Here is a 20,391-nt window from a genome sequence, read left to right as displayed (position 1 = left end):
AGGATATCTGCCCTCCCCTCCACCCACAGCTAGATGAAGTCATGGACTAAGTTCAGACTCATGAGTGTTCTAAAAAGGAAGAGAGTGGTAGTTCCTTATGCTTTCTGGCCTTTCCACTGGAGGTTTGGAAAGCAGATGTAATGACTGGAGATCCGTTTGCCATGATGGACCGTAAGGATGATGATCCATGTGCTCTCATCATACTCTGCAGCTCACTCTACCGTCGCGTTTTTCCTAGGACAGTGGCCCTCTCGATAGACTAGTCAATCATCTCAGTGCTAACACTATATCTCATTCTTCTGGGTACCTCGGCACCCAGGCATTGCAGTAATTGCCACAGAATAGCCAGTCAATAAATGTCTATTGACTGAATACACAGAAAAGAATAAGTGAATTATAATTCCTAAAATCAACTCCTGATTATTATTGATTACCTTCTTTGTTGTCCTGTTTCTGAGAATACTGCTAGCTTAAAAAGAATTTAATAAGCCTGAACTTATATGACTATCTCAATGCTCATTTTTGAGTAATTGTTTGACATTTGTGTCAAATTTTTTATCTCGGAAACACCTACAATGAAGTTCCCAGGATAACCTATGAAGTTCTATTTATCTTACAAATATCTTAACTATAATCCCAACAGTGCTATTGTCAGGCAGAAAGTAAATATCTGTAAGATTACCTATCATGTACTGAGCACTCTACTGAGGATACAAAATGAGTGGACATTTGTTTTCTCTTTTGCCGGCATCTGGCTCCCCTTTTTTTGGCAATAGTCCCAGATTTTCTTTGGGGGAATCTTACCTCACTCGTGCTTTGTTGAAATGGTTCAGACGGCCTCAAATCCCCCTCCCCTAGCTTCTAGAAGCCTGGGGTCAAGTGCCTGAGTGGTTTCAGACTAGCCAGAGTGGTTTCACGATGGGCATGCAACTCAAAACAAGCCAATGAGGCAGGATCAGGGAGACCCCTGGCTTTTTCTTGTGTAACTATTAATAGTAAGAGTTGCTTGATCTTTCTTACCAGGTTTAACCTTGGAAAGATATAACTTGAGAGTCTACTAGAGCCATTTTGATTCAATAAGGGGAGAACATATATAAAAATGCATCTAACTTAGAACAAGCAAAGCTGAGATTTATGGAGAAAAAACTTGTTTCTAACATGATTTGAGCCCCTGCTTCAAGCTCTACCCCTAACTGGCCCTACATTTGGACTTGGTCAATTAAAGGAGTCAATATTTACAACTTTTAGGAAACTAGTCTGAGTTAAGTTCCTGCACTTGCTAATAACAGTTCTAAGGGGCATTCAGGTGAACACACACTAATATGCCATTTGTTCCTATGAGGAAAAGCATTTCAAATTCCAAACTGGCAAACAGAGCAAGGTGAATGCAAAAGTCCCCTAAATAAGTAACTAGTTAACCATGCAGCTACAAAATAGAAGTATTCTTCTTGATAAAGCACTACACAACTGTCCTAAATTGAAGACAGAAGGTCAAGAGACTTCAATTTGGGGAGTGAAGACTCCCTTGTTGTAATACCCAATTACCTATTTCTATATATGGATACTAAATACAATATGGAGAAAGAGCCACTTATAAACTATAGCTCCCATGTCTTTTAAAGAGCACAGAATGTTTTCAGTTGCCCAGCAACATCAATTCTTATAAAGTTCAAGTCCTAAACAGTTAAAATGGAAATTTCATTATAAGCAATTCAAAAATACTGGGTTTTAAATGGTCACTATACATATAAAAGATGCTAAGCCTCACCAACAGTGACAGAAATTCACATTAATCAGTTTTACCCATCAGATTGACAAAGACTGAATAAATGAACACTGTCTAATGCCAGCAAAGATTTAAGAAAATCTGCACTCCCTCCTATCATTTGTAGTATAAATTGATAATAATTCTTCTAATTATTAGACCTAGTTATACTATACCTGGAAATGGTTGCTAACAAAAAATGTAGACAAGTATGTAAAGATACAAGTGTAAGACTGCATACATGTATGAAAATAGATACGTTAAAAAAGATAACATCCACATTTACTGTCACAAAGCAATATCCGTATTATTTACTACATATAGCAATCACAGAATATCTTGTTGAGTAAAAATCCAAGTCTTGTAATGTGTATGTGTATGTGCGTAAGATAGAAAAAAACAGCAAATATCAACAGAGGCTTCGTGATGGTAAGATGTGGAGGTAATTCTTACTTTTTCCTTTAAATTCTTTTGGAAACGTTGATTTTTTTTTTTTTTTTTTTTTTAGACAGAGCCTTGCTCTGTTGGCCAGGCTGGAGTATAGTGGCACAATATTGGATCACTGCAACCTCTGTCTCCCGAGTTCAAGAGATTCTTCTGCCTCAATCTTCCGAGTAGCTGGGACTACAGGCACGTGCCACCACATCTCACTAATTTTTGTATTTTTAGTAGAGATGGGGTTTCACCACACTGGTCAGGATGGTTTTAAACTCCTGGCCTTGTGATCCACCCACCTTAGCCTCCTAAAGTGCTGGGATTACAGACGTGAGCCACTGCACCAGGCAAGAATGTACTATTTTTTAAATTGGCAGAAATCAAAGAAACAAACAATGATTTTTATCTTGGAACAAAAGAATTCAATACTGCTCTTGGTTTTGACCCTGAAAAATAACAAAAGGAAACTAAGTAACAAGGATAGGACAAGAAAGGTTTGGCTCTATTCTCAAAGCATGCCAATTGCGCTGTGACCCATTATAAGCAGATACACACCAGTAAACAATTATAACTCATTATAATTGCAACAATTATAACTCAGTGCCTTATTTTATCCACCAACTCAACAACAATCAAAGGACAAAAATAAAACTTAAACTATTTGATGGAAAACTTTTAAAGATCGGCAAGTAGCTAGCATATGACCAAAAAATGTAGTGCTGAAAGTAACCTATTTAGTAACCTATTTACAAACTTATAGAAGTCAAAGGATATATAAACTACTTAAAAAGTGAAGATATGATACAAACACATGTGATCCAGTCAGTTACAGGTGTGAACAACAAACACTTTTAATTTTGTTTTATATAAATTTGAGTGAATGACCGTCCAGGAATGGCTTCTCACTATAAAATGTTTACAGTGCTCTTCACTGATGCTTTCTCATAATTTATAAGGTAATCTTTCTGATATGTTTATGGAGAAGTCAATGAAAAAATGAGAAGTGATATAAACAGTACTTTATATCTAGCTAACTGTGAACATTTAAAAGACGTAAAAACATATTTTAATAATATTTTATAACATATACTATAATGTATATACTAATTAACTTATAAAGATGCCTACAATTAGCCTAAGAAAATCCTGTCTGAATTTGTCTTGCCATTCTGAGCCTTCTTTGCTTTATAGTTAACCCTCCTTGAAAGCTTATACCTTTCATCATTATTGACACAATAAAATTTCAAATCGTATCCTGCAAAACACTAGCAGTTTAATTTCTGATACAGACACCTCTAAAAGAAGAGTTAAGTTTTACAATTTTGCACTAGGCCAGAAAGTATAAGTTGTCATAAGACCTATGCACTTCAGCTGCCTCAGTCATTTCTCCATTCCAAGCCTCCTCCTAAGTATATCATTCTCTACAAATCTTCTTCCACTAAGTCACATTGTATTCAACATTAGGCACTATTATTTTATTTTTTTCAAGGCTGTTTAGGGACACCCTAATGGAATTTTTTATTTTGTGTGTATGTGTGTGTGTCTATTAATACATTCTGATGAGATTTAGAATATGGATATCTATCTGTCTGTGTGTGTCTTTCTCTCGCTCTTTCTCTGCTAGAATTCTGCATTTAAATCCTGGCTTGGCTATCTCCAGTTGTCTGATTTAGGCAAGTTTCTTTGTGTCTTTAAGCCTCGGTATCTTCACCTATTAAGAGGATAATAAAGTACCTATGCCGTAGGGTGTTCTGAGGATTAAATGAGTTAATAACTATAATACACTTGATTAGTGTCTGGCATATAATAAATGTTTGCCATTATTGTTATCAAAAGTGCAAAGACTTTTTAAAAATGAGAATATCAAATGCTAGAAAGGAGCAGGTGTGATTTAAAAATCATCATTGCAGATGTCAGCATCAATTAACAATCAATATTTCAACAAATATTTGGTGGTATGCATTTAAAACCCTAAAGATTACTTTGTATTTATTAGTTTTACATTTGTGCACATTTCTTAAGGTGTGATAGGCAAAATAATAATCCCCAAAGATGTCCACATTCTAATCCCTGAAACTTGTGAAAATGTTACCGTACCTGCGAATCGGGACTTTGTAGATGTAAGATAAGAATCTTGACACAAGATTATCCTGAATTATGCAGGTGGAACCAGTATAATCACAAGGACTGAGGAAGGTTAAAATCAGAGAAGGGGATTTGGAGAGGGAAGTAGAGGTTAGAGAGAAAGCTCTGAGATGCTACACTTTTGCCTTCAAAGATAGAAAAAGGAATAATAAGCCATGTAGTATGTGCAGCCTCTAGAAGCTAGAAAAGCCAAGCAAATGAATTCTCCCCTAGGACTTCCAGAAGGAATGCAGCCCTGTCAGTACCTTGATTTTAAGACTTCTGACCTCCAGAATCATAAAATAATAAATCTGTGTTGCTTTAAGTCACTAAGTTTACGGTTATTTGTTATAGCAGCAATAGGAAACTTACACATAAGATAAAAAAATTTGAGATGTAAAGAAAATATTTATATATAAGTGACGCTATTTTATTTATAATATTGCAAAATTATGAATGATCTAAATGTCCCAGAATCGATGATTAATTTGAACAAGTATGGTACTTTCATAAAGTGAAGCACAACCATTAAAAACCAAGTTTATACATTCTACATTTTATCGCAAGAGAAAATATTCAACATATTCAAGGTAAAAAAAGAAAGCTATAATTTATTTTAATGTTCATGATCATATTAGAATAAAGATTTAAAATATATAATCTAAGTCTTCACCAGTGTTTATCTCTGCATTAGCATCACTGGTGATTTTTTAAAAAATTTTCTTCTCTATTTGTGTAGCATTGGTATTCCCCAGTAAAGCATAATCTCTGGAAAAAAGTAACAAGACTGTCTTGTTCAATGCTGCATCCTCACCATACTACATGGTAAGCAACAGAGAAAAAACACTCCACAGTTACATACTGAATGAATAAATGAATATTTTCAGTGTGTTCCAATTTTTTAACAAATGTATTACTAATATTGCTAAAAATAAAAAACAAGAAATGCACATTATAATAATTTTAAATATTCAACTTCACTAGTAATCAAAAATTATAATTTCACCTAGTAAATTATATAGATTAAAATACTATATTGACATATTTATGGCCACAGAGGCATTACTGAATATAAACTAGTATGTCCTAAAAAAATAATTTGACGATATCATCAACTACCTTTAAAATGTTCATGTACTATAACTTATTTATTAATTCAAGAAATATTTGTTGAGCATCCGCTATACAATGGTGCTTTTAGGTCCAAGGATACCATCATGAACAAAATAGAACAAAACACAACAAAAAAATCCCCACCCTTATGGAGCTTACATTCTAGAAGAGGTGGCAATTAGAAAGATAAACAAGTACAGTACAAAAGATGATGGGCAGTAATAAGAACTAAAGCGAAAAACAAAGCAGGACAGAGGATAGGGAGGCAAGGCAGTGAAGACAATTTTGGGTACTCAGAACAGTCCACTGTACATCTTTCCTGATCTTTTTCTATGTCTAAACATAAATACATTACATACATACCCACTGCCCATGCCCAAATATACAAGTAGAAAAAACAGCAATCCCCCACTGTCTCCACAAAAATAGCCAAAATTAGATTCTGGCCATTTTCATTATATAGATGTTTAACGATGTAGCCAAAATAGTCAAATGACTTCATATTGTATAATTTATCATTTGAACATATTTTATTTTTTATATTCAGTTTAACTACTATTTTTGAATTAAAATTTAAGTTCTACATTAGTAAAACAAACTGTTTTTTGAACTTTTTTTAAACTGGCACGATGAATGACAGTTCTTATGTGTTAACATAAGAATGGAAAAGGTATTTATCCCATTTAATAGGTCTGACTCACTTGTATTCAATAAATATTTGCTTGAAGAATCTATCTGAAGTAATCTTTAGGATCTGTTATGAATTTATGAAGATACAATTCTAGGTAATAGCTAAAAAAAAATAGAGAAAGCATTTCTTATCCCCTGACTATTAAACTGGACAATGCTTATGAAAACCTTTTATCAACCCTGTCAAATGTTTCTTCATGCCCTGCAAAATATTCTTAGCAAGTATTTTCTGTGAGTTTATAACCAGGTTCATTTACAAATTCAAGACATATTTATTGTGCGTGACTGACGCTGGCTCTGGCTCCAGGCAGAGATGATAAAACAATGAATCCCTGCCCCCACAGAGTTTCACACAAGGAGAAGACTCCAACATATTTTAAATAACACTATCTTGGCATGTTCATTTAGATATATTGTCTATATTTTCTACTCATAGTTCATGGAACAATTTTATTCTACTTTCTCATGTGCATCTTTGAAATCAGGGTCATTATCATCAACAGAACCACTTTTTAAATTATTTAATGGTGTTCAAGGACACACCAACTTCCCCTCAGTCAAAGTTACTTGAGATCTAGTCCTTTTTGAGTTCATATATAATGATGTCACTGGAAATTTTATGCTCCCTACAAATACCCAGTAGCTGTTTTTTATTTCCACAAAGTAACCACCTACCATATTGCTTTGTAAAGTAATTTTCAAAAGGCTTGTTTACAATAATATCCAACACTTGTAATTGAGCTCGTCCCCCTAAAAATTACTTCTAGATCTTCAAATTCATTTGTATGATTTTTGGCCAATTCCACTGAGTGACCTCAATAAGCACCTAGAACTGATACTAAGTTTCTTCAGGCTAATGTAGTTTATCCAAGCAGTACTTTATCGATTCGCTATTTTTGAAAAGTTTAGTAATTGAGTAACATGAAGAGATTTCCTCTCTGAAGACTAAATTATAAGGCACTACTCCCATTTTGAAGTGTAATTTTTTGGGTAAAATGATTATCTCATATAGAAGAATTTATGCCAAACATGACTTTAAGAGTATATGTATATATGTTTGGATTTTGTTTTTGTTCCTAGTTAAAATAATGGGATCACAAGCCTTTTGAATTTACAATCATGGAGGAAATGCAAAAGATGATGTTTTCATAGTGACAAACCCTGAGATTTTAAATATATTGCCTTTGCCATATATTGATCTACAAAGCCACAAAACAATGCAGAAAAATGGTAGATTCACATCTTTTCTTTCAAATCATGGTACCAACATTCTGACAGTTCAAAATCAATGAAAAGAAGCCTCACTAGATGGAAAACAAGCTGGAGATTATGTCACAATCAACAAAGAACATAATTTGAATAGTCAAATAATATAGTTATTTGACTATATTAACAATTGACTCAGCAAACAATAACCACAAAAATAAATTGAGGACACAAGAATAACATCCCCTCTGAAGAACCAGAGAAATTATTCTGGTACTTTATTACCATCTAAACCTTAGCAATCTATTAAAGTTTAACATAGTTTAAAAATTCTACTGAACTGGCCGGGCGCGGTGGCTCAAGCCTGTAATCCCAGCACTTTGGGAGGCCGAGGAGGGTGGATCACGAGGTCAAGAGATCGAGACCATCCTGGTCAATATGGTGAAACCCCGTCTCTACTAAAAATACAAAAAATTAGCTGGGCATGGTGGCACATGCCTGTAACCCGAGCTACTCAGGAGGCTGAGGCAGGAGAATTGCCTGAACCCAGGAGGCGGAGGTTGCGGTGAGCCGAGATCGCGCCATTGCACTCCAGCCTGGGTAACAAGAGCCAAACTCCGTCTCAGAAAAAAAAAAAAAAAAAAAAAAAAAAAAAAAAATTCTACTGAACTTAAAATCATGTGCTAACATGATTTAAATTAAACTAGAATTTTTAAACTACAAATCCTTTGAATTATAGGTTCTTACAGACAAAAATTCAACTCTAATGAAGGCATATGCCAAAGGCTATGGGGTCCCGTGTGTGCTAAGACTCTGGCATGTGTTTCTTAAGTCTCATTCATTGAGTCCTAGAAGATAATTAACTTCATTATTGAGTTTGAACAAAAATCACTAATGGATGCCCAAGAACTTTTTAATATGAATGTTCAGCTCTCTAATAGAGCTGTTTTACTTTAGACAAAAGGGTTTTGCAAGGTTTGTGGTGATTTAAAGTCTTAGAATAAAAATAATTAGTGGATATAAGTATAAGAAATCATTGGTCCAGGAGAAGTACGGTCATTTTTAAAATTCCAACATATATTTTACCTTGTCCCTAAAAATGAGATATAATTTTATGTTTTTAGACAACCTGAGAGCTGGTTGGCACTATTCCTGAATAGCACTTTTGCCAGTATTGCTGATAATGTTCCATGGGAAAGCAAAAAGCAATAGAGATTCTAAAAAAGTTCTGGACACCAAACTGTACATGCAACCTTGACCTCATTTATCCATATAATAATCATCCTGTAATTATGTGTAGATTTGCTCTCATACATCAACTTCAACTTTGAACAACAAAAAGTTCATATTTCTAAAGGAGCAAAAAAAAAAAAAAAACCCTTAAACTTAACTTTTTTGACCATAGTTCACAGTTAGCATATGATTTAAATTTTGCAGTTGAGTACAGACCAATTTATTCTCAAACGATCTATTTTGACAATATTTAAAATATTTTCAATGAAAAGAAAAAGAACAAAAAAGTTTTACCAAAAATATCTGTTATCTACTAAAATCTGACACACAGCTATGCCTACAAAAACTCTTCATGATTCAGACTTAATACTTAAGTTTAAACTTATTACAGTAGAATGCTATCTACTTCAAGCTATATACATATTTCACAGCAAGCATGACTGTAGTTCATTTTCTCATTTGTTCATTCACTCATTCAACAAATATATCTAAGGAATATTCCAGACAAAGTCTACCCTATCATGGAGCCTACATTCTCAAGGAGAGAGACAGATAATAAATGAACAAGTTTAAATTATGCCTAACAATAAAAAGTACTATGGAGAAAATTAAAAAGCAGAGCAAGACAGCATGGGAGAAGGGAGTGGTTCTATTTTCACGTACGTCGGTTACAGAATGTCTCTTTAGCAGCAACCTGGAGGAGATGAGGGGATGGGCCTGCCAGATAGCAAGAGGTAGAACTTTCTAGACAGAAAGAAGAGACACTGCAAAGGCCCAGGGATGCGAACATGCTGGTTGTGTAGGAAGAAGAATCAAGAGGCCAGGATGCCTGGAGTAGAGTGAGCAAGGGGACACCCACAGGAAATGTGGCCCCAGAGAAAAAGGGTTCTAGATCAGGCAGGCCTGGGGACCCATTCAGGACTCTGGCTTTGAGTGGTAGAAGCTCCTCAGAAGTTTTAATCACAGTAATAACCTATCAGATATATTTTTTAAAGATCACTGGCCACTCTACTCTAAAACAAACTTGTGATGCCAGAGCAGAAGCAAGGAGATCAATAAAAAGGCTACTGCAACAATCCTTTTTCAGGGTCCCAGAAAAGCAGCTCATGCCAAGCTTAGCTGCAGGTGCTTTTTCTGGAAGGAAAACTCCAAAGTGGCAGAGTGAGGGCAGTGAGGCAGAGAAGGAGGGAGTGCATTAGCACTTCGGTCGATGCTTTCCAGGAACCCATCTATGGCATGAGGAATTTGGTAGAGCCAGGCTGGACAGATGACCACACCTCAGAGCTCTCAGGGGAGGGCTGTATCTGTTTGTAGGAGATGATGAAATGCCCTGCAGTAGAGACACTACTGGGTCTAAAATAGCACTTCCCACCTTCTCACAGGCATTTGAGCAAGGAGCATCATCAGGGGAGGAGGGAGAGATAGGCATCTGCTGGCTCCTTTCTCATCCTGTCTCTTACTGATCAAAAGTCCCCCCAAGGTGTGACTCTCCAACTCCCCGCTACCTACACACACAACTCAGGTTTTGTGATCTGACCCCTCCAGACAGCTACTGAGCAGACAGAGTGCATGCCCACAGCCTGATGCTTCACCTGAGTCCAGGTAACAGGGGTCAACGATCATTCTGAGGGTCGAGCTCAGCCATCACCCCATGACAGCGTCAGATGAGGCAAGGTGGCATTAGTCAGGGTATGACACTGAACAAGCAGCCCTAGGCCAGGAGGCAGGTGGAGCCAAGCAAATCTGGGGTGTCACAAAAATTAAGTCTGAGAAGACAGGAGAGAGATTACGGATCAGGTGGTAAAGGTGAAAATGGAAAGAAATGGTAGAGTTACAAACACAGTCTGAAGGTAGAGCCTGTAGAATTGGCTGCTGTGGGTGACAAAGAAGAAACAAGATGACTTCAAGGCTCACGTATGGACAACTGGAAGAATGGAGCTACCTGTTATTGAGGTGAGGCAGGTTAAAACAGTAAGGGGACAGAGAGCAGAGGTTCAGCTTTGGGCATTCTAAGAGAAAACAGAGAGTAAGAACAACAATACCTGCCTAACAGAAAAATTACAGAGAAGCTTATTTCAAAGTTAGTCCAAGTTGTGAACATAATTGGCCAATATGTCCGACTCTGGCACCTCTTCTCTTACAACTCCAGCATCTCCCCCGACAGCTCCATCACTGCTGTTTTGTTTCCCACCAGACATTTCACGAAACACGCACTAAGGAACACTATTTTCACAACGTAGGTGTGCTCTCCTTCCCCGCAAAACAAAAGGGTCGGGAACAGGAACAGCAGGGTCCTTGCCCAAATATAAATACATACAGGAAGCACTGTTTTAAGCCAAACAGCTGCTTTACTTCTCAACACCTCTGATACATTTCATGTGTCCTGAGAAGGTCTCAAAGAAAGACATTGTGTGAAGAATTTCTAAATGTATTTGACGTCAAGGAACACTCAATAAACAAAATCCATATGACCCTCTCAAAAGATGTGGAAAAAGCTTTCAATAAAATCCAACATTCCCTCACGATAAAAACCCCTCAAGAAAGTAAGAGTTGGAGGAACATACCTGAAAATAATAAGAGGCATCTATGACAAGCCCATAGCCAACAGTATACTGAATGGGCAAATGATGGAAGCATTCCCCTTGAGAACTGAAACAAGACAAGGATGCCCATTCTCACCACTCCTATTACATGGTACTGAAAGTACTAGCCAGAGCAATCCGGCAACAGAAAGAATTAAGGGGCATCCAAAAAGGAAAAGAAGATATCAAACGATCTCTCTTTGCAGACAATATAATTTTATACCTAGAAAACTCTAAAGACTCCACCAAAAGTCTATTGGAACTGATAAATGACTTCATCAAAGTTTCAGGATACTAATGAATGTGCAAAAATTAGGAGCATTTCTATACACCAATAATATTCAAACCGAGAGTCAACGCAAGAATGTGATCTTACTACAACAGCGACAAAAAAAAAAAAAAAAAAAACTAGGAATACATCTAACCAAGGAGGTGAAAGATCTCTACAAGGAGAACTACAAAATACTGCTAAAAAGACATCATATTGGACACAAACAAATGGAGAAACTTTCCATGCTTATGGATTTTAAAAAAATCAATATTGTTAAAATGTTAGTAACTGGCTGAAGCGATCTACAGATTCAATGCTACTCCTATCAAACTACTAGCATCATATTTTTCACAAAATTGGAAAAAAACTATTCTAAAATTCATATGGAACCATAAAAAAGCCTGAATAGCCAAAGCAATCCTAAGTAAAAAGAACAAGGCCAGAGGGATCACATTACTAGACTTTAAACTGTAAGTCTACGGTAACCAAGAGGGCATGGTACTGGTACAAAAACAGACACATTAGACCAATGAAACAGAACAGATAACCCAGAAACAAAGCCACACACCCACAGCCATCTGATCTTCAACAAAGTAGACACTATTTAATAAATGGTGCTAGGATAGCTGGCTAGACATATGCAGAAGAATGAAATTGGACCCCTACCTTTCACCATATATATAAATTAACTCGAGATGGATTAAAGACTTAGACGTAAGACTTCAAACAATAAGAATTCTAGAAGAAAACCTAGGAAACACCACTCTGAACATCAGCCTTGGAAAAGAACTTATGACTAGGTCTTCAAAAGCAATTGCAACAAAAACAAAAATTGACAAGTGGGACCCAATTAAACTAAAGAGCTCTGGCACAGCAAAAGCCCTAACAACAGAGTAAACAGACAACCCACAAAATGGGAGAAAATATTTGCAAACTATGCATCCCGCAGAGGTCTGATATTCAGAATCTAAAAGAAACTTAAATGACTGAACAAGCAAAAAACAAACAAGTACATTTAAAAACTGGGCAAAGGACACGAATAGATACTTTTCAAAAGAAGCGGTCTGTCAACAAAATGAGAAAAAGTGTTCCTAATCACTTTGGTATGTTAATAATCATTTAATAAGCATTTAGTCACAAGTATGTGTGTGTGTGTGCATGTGTTTACATACACATATATATTCTTTTCTATATATGCAAATATATGACAAATTAATAAAGAGTAAAGGTGGTATCTTGAAATAGCAAAAGAAAGCAAATCATTCTACCAAAAAGACACATATACTCACATGTTCACTGCAGCACTACATATACTCATATGCTCATTGCAGCGCTAGTCACAATAGCAAAGACATGGAACCAACCTACGTGCCTATCAATGGTGGACTGAATATAGAAAATGTGGCATATATATATATATATATATATATATATATAATGGAATATTATACAGCCATAAAAAAGAACAAAATCATGTCCTTTGCAGCAATATAGATACATCTGGAGGCCATTATCCTTAGCAAATTAACACAGGAACAGAAAATCAAATACCTCATGCTCTCACTAATAAGTAGGAGTTAAACACTGGATACTCATGGACAAAAAGATGACAACCATAGACACTGGGGACTACTAGAGGGAGAAGGGGGCGGCAAAGGCTGAAAAACTAACTGTGGGTACTATGCTCAGTGCCTGGATAAAAGGATCATTCATACCCCACATTTCAGCATCACAGAATATATACAAGTAACGAACTTGCATGTGTACCCCTTGACTATAAAAGCTGAAAAAGAAAAAAAAAAACAAATTTACACCCACCCCCCAAAAATACTCTGCAGTAAAGTAAGCACACATTATTTATCACATGAAAAGACAAGTGATTCAACTGTCTAATGGTAAGTCAAGGTGCTCTTTCGCTGAACACTCAAAATTCATCTTACATATTTTTTTTTGTATTTAAAGTTTACTAACTTCCACAGGTACCAAAGAAGAAATGATAAATATATTTTAATGGGACAACTTTTTATATTGCTTCACTTTAAATCTGAATGCTATGTAAGATTAACTATGAGGACATATGCATAAAAAGGAAAATGTTGTAATTCCAAATACAGATACGTATAAATTAAAAAACAAGCAGTTCATATCCCAGTCGCTAACAACTGATGCTACAAAAATATCCTTAAGTGACATTCATAGCTACATAGAAATACACTTCATCATAATGTAGCTGCCTGATTCAGTAACAAACACATCCAGTTACAAAGTTGTTTGGTAGATTCCCAAGTCAGCATATAAGTCGTTGAGGAACAAAGACAAAAGAGATTCAGAAAATGAATAATTAATATGTGACCAATGAGAGGTATAGCATTTTAAAAGAAAGTATTAAGGCTGAGTAATTCTTATTAAATGAAATGAAGTATTATGGTGTAAAACTCAAAGCCAACTCCTTGAAAGAGCTTTAGAAACTATTTGGCAGACAGGCATTTTTGCTTTTAAGGCTGATTCCAATATTTGACTACACAGAGATTAGTCATCCAGGTAGAGCTTTCCTTTATTTATCACCTTAAGCCACATTTTACTCCCCTCCTGCTATTACATTTTAAAGTTAGTAAAACATAGAATCTTATTTGCATATATTTGTAGCTGACCTTGCAGGCTCCAGTGATATATAACCTATGACACTACTTCTTCCACTGCTTTCTGAAAGAAGATATTTTCCCTTGGAACATTCTCCTTAGCCAAAACTTTATAAACTGTGCAGGCATAAACATCAAAGTGTGCATAAGTAGTTCCTATATAGGTTAAATATGTATTGAAAAATCTAAGACATTTTTATGTTGTGGCCCTCTAGAATCTCTGCCTATGTTTCCTGTGTTTGAAGATTTACCACAGTATGTATCCTTTCTTTTCCAAATAGAAGCCAGAACTCGCTTTCTCAGCTTCCCTTGTCCAGCAGAGGGATGTAGTGCCTACCAATCAAATGCATCCTCAATTTAGAGTAAGCAACGTGAGAGACTTCAATTCAGAAGTGGTAATGTAAGGAAACAAAGGAGGAAACCCATCTTTCTGGTGAGGGAGGTAGCAGAGGCATCCACCTCTCAGGGGAAAACTGTGATGGCACTCTGGGCTTCCAGACTCGGCACTGTTGGTGTAAGCTGTGATGTCGGGATAAGGCTTCCCTGTGGTAACACCCACAGCGTAGTGTGGCCAGTGTTCCTGTTCACCTAACATGCTCGTTGAGTGTCCTGGAGATTCGGTGAGTTTGCAAATGTTTTTAAATATTTTTTCCGGATTATGTTAGCTAGAGTGGATTCTGTGGGTTGCAACTAACAACTACATATAATACAAAAAAGAATCTGGGCTAAATAAACCTTCATCATTTGATAAAATGATAGCAGAACTATTCTCAATTCAATAGTAACCTCAATAGTAATCTACAGGGAATGTGGTACTGTGCCAGAGGCTGTACAGGGACAGAGAGAAACAACAAAGGATGTTACAGTTATGCCATGTAAATATATGGGCATAGAGATATAAAATAAAGTTAAACGAAATTTAGAAAACATAGAGGCATCTATGGAGTAACTATAAAAATACAACAGCATATTGAATATGCTGATAAGGATGAAAACTTTTATTGACACATTTTTTTTAGATGTTCACTGGGTTTGAGGCAAATCTATCATGTTGCCAAAGAAATTAAATATACTTTTTATAACTTAAAATTCAGTAAGGTGGGGAAAAAATATTTGCAAATCATATAAGACATTAAGATCCACAATATATAAAGCCTACAACTCAACAACAACAAAAAGAAAATTCTAAAATGGGCAAAGGACTTGAAGTGATATTTCTCTGTACTGAAAATACAAATGACTAACATGCACATGAAAAGATGCTCAATGGCCCACCATGGTGGCGCCCACCATGGTGGCGCACACCTATAGTCCCAGCACTTTAAAGGCCAAGGCAGATGGATCACCTGAAGTCAGGGGTTCGAGATCAGCCTGACCAATATGATGAAACCCCTTCTCTACTAAAAATACAAAAACTTATATGAGTGTGGTGGTGGGCATCTGTAATCCCTGCTACTCAGGAAGCTGAGGCAGGAGAATCACTCGAACCTAGGAGGTGGAGGTTGCAGTGGGCCAAGATTGCACTCCATTGCACTCCAGCCTGGGCAACAAGAGCAAAACTCCATTTCAAAAAGAAACAAAAAAGAAAGAAAAGATGTTTAACATCTTTAGTTATTTTTAAAAATGCAAATCAAAACCACAATGGGATATAATATATCCATCGGAATGGCTACTATTTATTAAAATGGAGTAACAGGTGGAAAACATAGAGATAGAGGAGACGGAGTGCTCATGCAATGTAAAATTGTGCTGCTGCCGTGGAAAACAGTATGGTGATTCCTCAAGAGTTAAACAGAATTATCATATGATCAAGCAATTTCAGTGCTAGGTCTATACCTCAAAACTTAAAAGTAAGGACTCAAACAATACTTGTATTATATACCAGTACCCAAAGCAGCACTATTCACAATGGTCAACAGGGTACAAACCAAGTGTCTATCAACAGATGAATGGATACACAAAATTGCATAGATATACAATGAAACATTACTCAACCACAAAAAGAAATGTGATATTGACATAGGCTACAAAATAAATGAACCTTGAAAAAATCATGCTAAGTGAAATAAGCCAGACACAAAAAAACAAATATTGTATTATTCTACTCATAGGTGGTATGCAAAGTAGACAAGTTCATAAAAACAAAGTAGAATCAAGGTTACCAGAGACTGGGGGAAAGGGAATAGGGAGTTATTGTTTAAGAGGCATAGAGGTCTGTTTGAGATGATTAAAATGTTTTAGAAAGAAACAAGGGTGATGGTTGCACAGCACTGTGAATGTACTTAATGCCACTGAACTACACACTTAAAAATAGTTAAAACAACACATTTTATGTTGTGTATGTTTTACCACAATAAAAAAATTTGATTATAAACCTAATCTAGGAATCAGTCAAAACTCAAGTTCAATATTATTCCATTTGTGCTGCTTATTATATTATTTAATGTATAGATCCAAGGAAGTTAGTAGATCTAACCAGAACAACAGCAACATAGCATGGTTAAAAGGTCATGTAGATAGACCTAGGTTGGAATACTGATTCTACCACTAACTAGTTTATTACATACTTTAAAAAGGACTGGAATTTAGGCTGGGTGCAGTGGCTCATGCCTGTAACCCCAACACTTTGGGAGGCCAAAGTGGGTGGAACACAAAGTCAGGAGACCGAGACCATCCTGGCTAACATGGTAAAACCCCGTCTCCAGTAAAAATACAAAAAAGTTAGCCAGGTGGGGTGGCACACACCTGTAATCCCAACTACTTGGAAGGCTGAGGCCAGAGAGTCGCTTGAACCCAGGAGGCAGAGGTTGCAGTGAGCTGAGATCGTGCCACTGCACTCCAGCCTGGGTGACAGCAAGACTACGACTCAAAAAACAAAACAAAACAAACAAACAAAAAAAGGACCTGAATTTAAAAGATCCCTAATAAACACTGAAATTAACTGCCATTATTAGCTTTTATAATTAAATTAAAAACCATCTGGAAAGGAGAAATGCATTTTATTACAGGTAAATTTAAACTTTAGTACATCAAAGAAGTGAAGATTGGAAGACAAACAAGTGTGGGAAAATACTCGCATCAAAATGATTAAGAGTCTATAATCCTCATATGCAGACTTCAACTCAGAAGATGAGAGAGCAGAGAGGTACAGGGAGGCAGGAAAGTTTCTTTGGATCACAGCATCAGCCAGGGAAGGCCAGTGTATGAACTAAGACATGAAATGTGAAACGAAGCTGGAGTGAAAAAGTCCACGGTTAGGAGCACTCTGGATGAGGCAACAGCAAAAGCAAAGACCAGAATGTAGAAGAACTTCAAGGGTTTGAGGAGTAGAGAGAAATAAAACCAGTGAGCCTCGACAAGAGAGGCTGAGGAAATAATTCAGGGACTAGGTTAATTAGAATTTCAGCACTGGGTGTTGACGTTCACGTGAAGCGAGATGCTGAAGGGACAGTGGCAGATACAACTGAAAAGGAGACAGAAACCAGAACTCACAAGCCTGTTAAGAAGATGGGACTGTGATTCCAACCTCAAAGGGAACCATTTAAGCAACCAAGTGACATGATCTGGTTTACTGTGCAAATGATCATTCTGCCTGCTAGAAGGAAAACAGATGGAGTAGGGGGACAGAATGGAAGTAAGGCGAGGAACTGGGAAGCTACGTTCATAATTTAAATTAGAGATCATAGTAGCTTAGATTCCCAACAGTAGCACTGGCAGTAGAAAAATGTGTACAAATTCACATTGCATTGGCTAACACGAGAGAAAATACTTTACTCTTTCATCTGTTAATCCCAGTCACTTAAAATTACACAATTTTCCCCTAGCAAATTAGCACGGATTAAAAATTGGTAATACATAATCCTGATGATTATGTAGTTAAGGCACACAAAAATCTCTGAAAAGCGATTTGCTATCCTATCTCTCAAAAGTCTTTAAAATTCCCATAGTTTTTATGGGCACGGTGGCTCACACCTGTAATCCCAGCACTTTGGAAGGCCAAGGAGGTAGGATCACCTGAGGTCAGGAGACCAGCCCGACCAATATGGTGAAACCCCATCTCTACGAAAAACATAAAAAATTTAGCCGGGAGTGGTGGCAGACGTCTGTAATCCAGCTACTTGGAAGGCTGAGACAGGAAAATCGCTTGAACCCGAGAGGCAGAGATTAGCGTGAGCCAAGATCCCACCACTGCACCCCAGCCTGGGCAACAAGAGCGAAACTCAGTCTCCAAAAAAAAATTTATAGTTTTTCACTTAGTAACTAGCACACAGTTAAGTCTTACTGTTGAACGAATTAATTCCAACAATTAGGAAGCATGCTTAAAGAGAAAATCGCCATTATGCTCAAGAATGTAACTGTAGTACATTGTACTTGAAAAAATTGAAGAATTATCTAAATATTCGACACTTAAGGAGTGGCCGAATTACAACTTACGGTAAAGTACCAAGCAATTCATTAAGGAGTTTCAAGATATAGGAAAACGCAGACATTACATAACTTTAGAGAATTAACAGAGAGTAAATAGTACTAGAGTTTTTGTTTGGAAGCTGTTAAGTTTTAATATGAGAAATAAAAATAGAAGGCCAGCAAATAAGTATGAAAAACTTTATGATCATTAACCTAGTCTAGAACTGAAACTCAATAAACCTGGTCAAAAAACCTCAACCCGTGAAATTTTGTTTGTATGTTATAGTTAGTCTCTTGTTACCCCTGGTCCTAAATAAGGAAGCATGGAAGTTTCAGTTTTGTGGTTGTCTTAGTAATTTAAGAATAAACATGCACCTTCAAAGACTGTTTGTGGCAGTGCCTGGCACAAATCTGGCACAGAACAGCAGTTCAATAAATAATTTTGAGTGAATACCGCCGAAAGTAAACCTTTCAGTTCCAACTCAGCACGAAAGAAATCGAAATCCTCCAAATGAAATAAGTACATAAAAAGTAATAGTTTGCTTTGATAATATCTTGTGATATCGTTTTAAAGTGACAGTGATAATAACGTGTAATATTTGGAGTGGCTACCATGTATCAGACACAATACAAGTTAACAAGCACTTGACAGGCTTTATCTTTAATCCTTATAATAATCATTCTCTTTTAAAACCAAGAAACAGGTTCACCACTGTTCATAAACGAGTCCAACGTCACACTGCCACCAAGCTGGAACTCAGTTCTCTGGCATCTCAACGCAGAACTACAGAAGACACGTTTCTTCCCCAGCATCAGACCTCCAAGTTTTTCAAGCTTCCCCTACCATCCTATTTAGCATTCGCAAACTTCTACCTAGAACTGTTGCTATTACCCCTTCCAAGGTCTATCTCTCACCAGGGGAGCCCTGCTCAGCCCCCTCCCTCCCCCGCTGGGACGTCCCCCAGGAAGAAAGACCAAGCCTCCAGGCTGCCGGGTGGCTGCACACTTAGACTCGGGGCTGGCACCAGGCGGGGGGCTCGCCCCTCCCCCTAACTTTGCCGATACCCTTTGAGCTTGATTTACTGCCTAGCGAATCCCGACTTCCAACTGAGCTCGTGGAGGCGCCGCGTCCCGCCCCTCCCGCCAGACTCGGCGCCGGGAAAGGGGAGTCAGCTCGGGGAGGGGTGGACATGGCGGCGCGCGAGAGCGGTTTCCAGGACAACCTAAGGCCGCCCCACGGTGTCCGCCCCCAGCTTCCCGCCGCTCCGCCCCTTCCCGGCGCCGGCACCCCCACCAGCCCCCGCGAGCCAATAGAAAGAGGGGTGCTCGACGGGCTCTCACCTCTCAGCGCGTGGTGCATGCCGCCCACGCCGCTGTACAGCTCCAGCACCCGCAGAGGCGCCATCCCCGCGCCTCAGCCGCCGCAGCCCCGGAGCTAGGCCTGCCGGTCCGTCGCTCCACCTCCCTCCGTCGCGCCGCTGCCTCCGCCTCTGGTTCCGCGGCGTTTTAGTTCCCCCCTCTCCTACCGCTCCAGGCTCAGGGCTTCCGAGGGTCGCGCGGCCTGGGGCTTGGCAGGGGTCGAGAGGAGAACAAAGGACGGAAAACAATAGGGCTTCCCGAGTGAATAGCAGCCACTCTGTAGCCTGATTTACGCTCCATTTCCTTCTTTGGTGTCAGGGCCCTTGAGTGGAAAGGAAACCCAGAGTTCAGTAAAGGGGGGAAAACTGCCTTGGTTTCCAAGTGAATTAACCCTGGTGAGAAGCCAGAACAAAATCATTTTTCAGGCAAGCTGCTTTTCTGTTACTTAAAAGCCTGAACATTCAAACATTCTTTCTACAGTGTGCCTTGTGTCGTGCCTGCCCTGGGGTAATAGAGATAAATCAGACCAGCCTCCTAGAGAAGGTTCCAGAATTGCAAGTAAGGCCA

General features: G+C 37.9%; 1 protein-coding gene across 4 annotated transcripts in view; it reads right to left on the bottom strand.

Moving 5' to 3' along the window:
- TRDMT1 (tRNA aspartic acid methyltransferase 1) overlaps positions 1 to 19,899 on the bottom strand; it is a 64,162-nt gene extending 44,263 nt beyond the window's left edge. For all 4 annotated transcript variants that reach the window (XR_012518925.1, XM_003930639.4, XM_074404980.1 and 1 more), the window contains exon 1: positions 19,807 to 19,899. Coding sequence is in view for 3 of the 4 variants with exons in the window: in XM_003930639.4 (XP_003930688.1) it covers positions 19,807 to 19,870 (64 nt within the window). In the remaining variant the exon portion in view is untranslated. The remainder of the gene's footprint in view (positions 1 to 19,806) is intronic.
- Positions 19,900 to 20,391: the final 492 nt, after the last annotated feature.

The sequence above is a fragment of the Saimiri boliviensis genome, chromosome 8 (assembly GCF_048565385.1).
Source record: "Saimiri boliviensis isolate mSaiBol1 chromosome 8, mSaiBol1.pri, whole genome shotgun sequence".
Taxonomy (NCBI): domain Eukaryota; kingdom Metazoa; phylum Chordata; class Mammalia; order Primates; family Cebidae; genus Saimiri; species Saimiri boliviensis.
The sequence above is the reverse complement of the archived record's forward strand: the minus strand, read 5'-3'. Positions and strand labels throughout refer to the sequence as shown.